Raw genomic sequence first — 3,974 nt, 5'->3', positions numbered from 1 at the left:
TTTTTTTTTTTTTTCCAGTGTTTAGGTAAAAAAAATAAAACCCAACCCAGCCCAAAAAAGGGAAGAGAGTCTGGTGAAAATGAGGCACGAGCGTATTTTCTGGGCGCATATGCAAATGCCCAACTCGTGGGTGCTGAAGCGCGACGCCTGTTTTGCCGAAAGGCTCGCCGGATTCCCCTCCTGGTGCGGGGCAGTGGCTCCGCTGGGAGATTTGGGATTTTACCGGCGCGCTGTTTTAACACCCATGGGTGCCCCCGTGGCAGTTTTATTTATAATCCATTAAAAAAACCCCGCCAAACCCACGAGGGAGCTACCTTCAGATTCCCGTTGGCGCCAGGCTCTCCCGTTTCTCCCCCCAAAACCAAACCTGACGTCCCCAAATTCACCGAATCCCACCAGAGGAAAAAAAAAAAAGCAAATTTTTGGCGGAGGGAAGAGCGCAGTCGCACCCCTTGTTTCGCCGCCCATTTAGATGTCACCACTACGCTGGTGTGAAGAAGGAACTGAAACCTCAGGGTTGAACCGCCGGACAAAATGGGGTGCTGGAGGCGGTGAGGGGTGTGCCGGGACGCGTGCCGAGGGGTTTAACTCCGTGCTGGGCGCCTGCGCGGCTTCTTTCTCCGGCAAAGCATGGCCCAACAGGAGACCTACGGCAACTGGTTGGGTCCCCCACCGCCACCCGCCAAGCGGCTGGTGAGGCAAGCAGGTAAAATTGGGGGAGACCCCGTCCTCTCCGTGTCCTTGGCGCGCGTTTTTTGGGGGCCGGCGGGTGTTTTGGCGAAGCGCGGCGGGGTCCGAATAGGCCGGCGGCAGAGCGCCGCTGTCGCGCGGAGCAGGGCGGAACGCCTGGTGGGGTGCTCGGTCTCATGCGGGTGGCGTTCTGCGCTCAAGAACCCCTAAATCTGCAGGTTTGACCCCCAATTTCACGCGTAAACTCCACGCTGGGCTGTAAAAAAAGCAGTGGCAACTTCCTCACCGGCAGCGATGGGGTTAGAAGAAGCGCTCGCAGTGGTTTGGAGGATCCTCCCCTTGACTTGCAACGCTCTTTTCCTTTTTGTTTTTGGCAGGAATTTACTCCGTCGCTGGGAAAATGACGCCCATGGGTGACTTCAGACCAGGTAAGTCATCATTTTTTCACCTTTTCAGGCTTTTTTGTCGCCCGGGTGGAAAGCAGAACTCCCCGAGGTGCCTCCCCCAAGGCCAAACTGGGCTTTATTTTCAGCTTGGTTGGTCAAACGTGTCGCGCTCTACGCGGCGTTTCTCTCCGAATGTGGCTCTTTCTGCCAAACGAGATCGTATCGCCCCCCCTCCGCTCCCCAAAATAAACTGAAAGTCCATGCTGGGTGGATTGAGGCGGGAATTTACCGCTCCGTCCTCTCTCTCGGAGCCGGCGTTTGCACCTTTGCGAGCTCAAATCCATCCCCTCCCAACGCGGAGGGCTTCAAACTTTACCGGGATTGCTTGGATTTGCAGCTGAGGGGAGAAGATGGCTCCGAAAGAGCGGAACGATATTATATATCATAGAATCATAGAATGGTTTGGGGTGGAAAGGACCCCCAGAGGCCACCCAGGAGGGGGTGCAGCAGCAGGGCCACCTTGAACCAGAGCAGGTTGCCCACAGCCCCGGCCAACCTGGCCTTGGATGTTCCCAGGGATGGGGCCTCCACCACCGCCCTGGGCAACCCCTCCCGCTCTTTCCCACCCTCAGGGCCAAGGATTTCTGCCTTCCATCCAGGCGAAACCCGCCCTGCTTTGGTTTCAAACCATCCCCCCGTGGCCTGTCCCAGCCGGCCCTGCTCAAAAGATTGTCCCCGTCTTCCCTGGGGGCCCCCTTGAAGCCCTGAGCGGCCGCACTCAGGTCCAGGGGCCCAATCCCCTCCCTGGCCGCTGGCCACGCTGCTGGGGCTGCAGCCCAGGGGAGGGTTGGGCCTTTGGGGCGGCCAGCGCCCGTGGCCGGCTCATGGCCAGCTTTTCGTCCCCCAGCACCCCCAGGTCCCTCTGGGCAGGGCTGCTCTCCACCCCCTCATCCCCCAGCCCGTACGGATCCCGGGGGTTAATATATCAAATATATCAAAATGATAAAATCGATACATAAGGGGCATAAAAAATTTGCTGCCGATTTACCAAAATGGAAAGGGGAACCACATTTGGTTTTGCGCTTTCCAAAGAATCCAGCTGATTATTAATGAAGACGATTCCCGGTTGGCCTAAAATCCTGATTTTTCACCCCTTTTTTCCTCCCCGCCTAGCATCCCCGGACAGTTTTGAGGATGATTACGACGACGTGTCCCTGTCGGAATCGGATCGTGGCTGCAAGCCAGCGGCGGCCCACGAAAATCTGCACGGCCAGAAGAGCAAAGCAGGCACAGGTAGCACCCACCTCCTCTCCCCGCAGCGCCGAAGCGGTCGAGAACCTCCACGGAGCAGGATTTGGCCCTAAAACACCCCAAAACCATCCCCTAGCACCTCTTTTCTTCTTCCCAACAGGGGTTTACACCCTGGCAGGGAAACCAGCATCTCCAAATCCTTCCCAAAAGGGTGAGTCCTTCTTGTCCAATGCCACTATCCCGCAACGGAGGCCTCGGTTGGATCCAGACCCGGAAAGCTGGGATTTCTCCCTGATTTTTTTTATTTTCCCACTCTGCTCTCTGCAGGTGACCTGGAGCCCAGAGGTGGCAGGAGACAGAGCCGGAGGATGACGTCGGTGGCCGTCCTCTACGTTCTGGTAGCGTTGAGCTTCGCTGCCTGGGTTCTGCTCTTCACGCTGACCATGATGAAGCGTAAGTGGCCCCGGAAGGGTCCCTGCCAGGTTGGGAAGCAGCTGGTTTGGTTAAAATATCCCCCAAAAAATGCATTTTCACTGCTAAAATAACCCCTGGCTTGCGCCCGCGGTGCTTTAAGTGTCCGTCCACGAGGTCACCACAGGTAAAGCCCGTCCGTCATCACAATTTGGTTTTAATTCCCCCTCGCTGTGTGAATTTTTAGGGTTTTATCCCTAAATTACCCCCAGCGTGCCTCATCCGGATGCTGCCTCCTTCTGCCTGTACTCCCCGTTCACTCCAAGGTGTAAATCCAGATTCAATCCACTCCGGAATTCCCCACTCAACCCCCCCAAAAAAGCCATAAATTGGGCAAATTTAGACGCCGCCAGTGATTTTTTTTGGGGTGATCTAGCCGTGATTTTACTTTTTTCATTTCAGAGGTGGAAATCATGGCAGAATTAAAGCTCTTGAGGTCAAACTACTCGGAGAACCAAGCCAACGGTAGGTTTTCGCGCTCCCATCCCCGCGGTGAATTTTAACGGCAGTCGGGAGACGCTGATTTTAGTGAAGGGGGGGGGGCGTTTGGCTTTTTCTAGCACCGGTTTTGATGTAAATTAAAGGCCAAAAAATCAAATTATCTTTTTGAGCGGCTCCGCTCCATCTCTTAGGAGAGCAACGCCGACTTTTGCCTTTTTTTTTTTTTTCTGATTTCCACCCGGAATTGCGCTGGGAGAATGGTGGAGATGGGTTGCTGACAGAGCTCATGCCCCAATCCTGAAGGAATTCGCCCCGAAAGGCCGCAAATAGGAGCAAATCAGCCCTTGGGATATCACAGGGTTTATCCTGATTAGGATCTTATCGGGGAGAAAATCCATCCCGTTATCTCCGTTAAAGGATATGGGAAGGGAAGGATGTAAATCCTACAGAAAATTCCAGAAAAAAATCAAATAGAATGAGCCAAATCCCTTCACCGCTGCCAAATGAGTGATTAATTAAATTAAATTATGGGCGATATTGCCGCAAAATGTCACCCAAATAGAAAAAAAAAAAACCCCACGCGAAGCCGGCAGGCGGTGACGTTAAGAGCTTTTGCAGCCCTATTTGTGGGGAAAAAAAAAAAAATAAATCCTGGGGGGAAAAAGCTCAAGATTTGGGTAAAAAAAAAAAAAAAAAAAGGACAGGGAAGGAGGAGGGGACTAGGGTGGGGGAGTG

General features: G+C 54.0%; 1 protein-coding gene across 1 annotated transcript in view; it reads left to right on the top strand.

Moving 5' to 3' along the window:
• The first annotated feature begins 564 nt into the window (after nucleotides 1-564).
• LOC104129977 (CD209 antigen-like protein A) overlaps nucleotides 565-3,974 on the top strand; it is a 5,391-nt gene continuing 1,981 nt past the window's right edge. The window contains exons 1-6 of the mRNA XM_035898437.1: nucleotides 565-706; nucleotides 1,068-1,118; nucleotides 2,250-2,369; nucleotides 2,488-2,538; nucleotides 2,655-2,780; nucleotides 3,201-3,263. Of these exons, the coding sequence (XP_035754330.1) occupies nucleotides 631-706; nucleotides 1,068-1,118; nucleotides 2,250-2,369; nucleotides 2,488-2,538; nucleotides 2,655-2,780; nucleotides 3,201-3,263 (487 nt within the window). The 5' untranslated portion in view covers nucleotides 565-630. The remainder of the gene's footprint in view (nucleotides 707-1,067; nucleotides 1,119-2,249; nucleotides 2,370-2,487; nucleotides 2,539-2,654; nucleotides 2,781-3,200; nucleotides 3,264-3,974) is intronic.

This window comes from Egretta garzetta, unplaced genomic scaffold, assembly GCF_000687185.1.
Source record: "Egretta garzetta isolate BGI_Z169 unplaced genomic scaffold, ASM68718v1 scaffold677, whole genome shotgun sequence".
NCBI lineage: Eukaryota > Metazoa > Chordata > Aves > Pelecaniformes > Ardeidae > Egretta > Egretta garzetta.
This window is presented reverse-complemented; position numbering and strand designations above follow the sequence as displayed.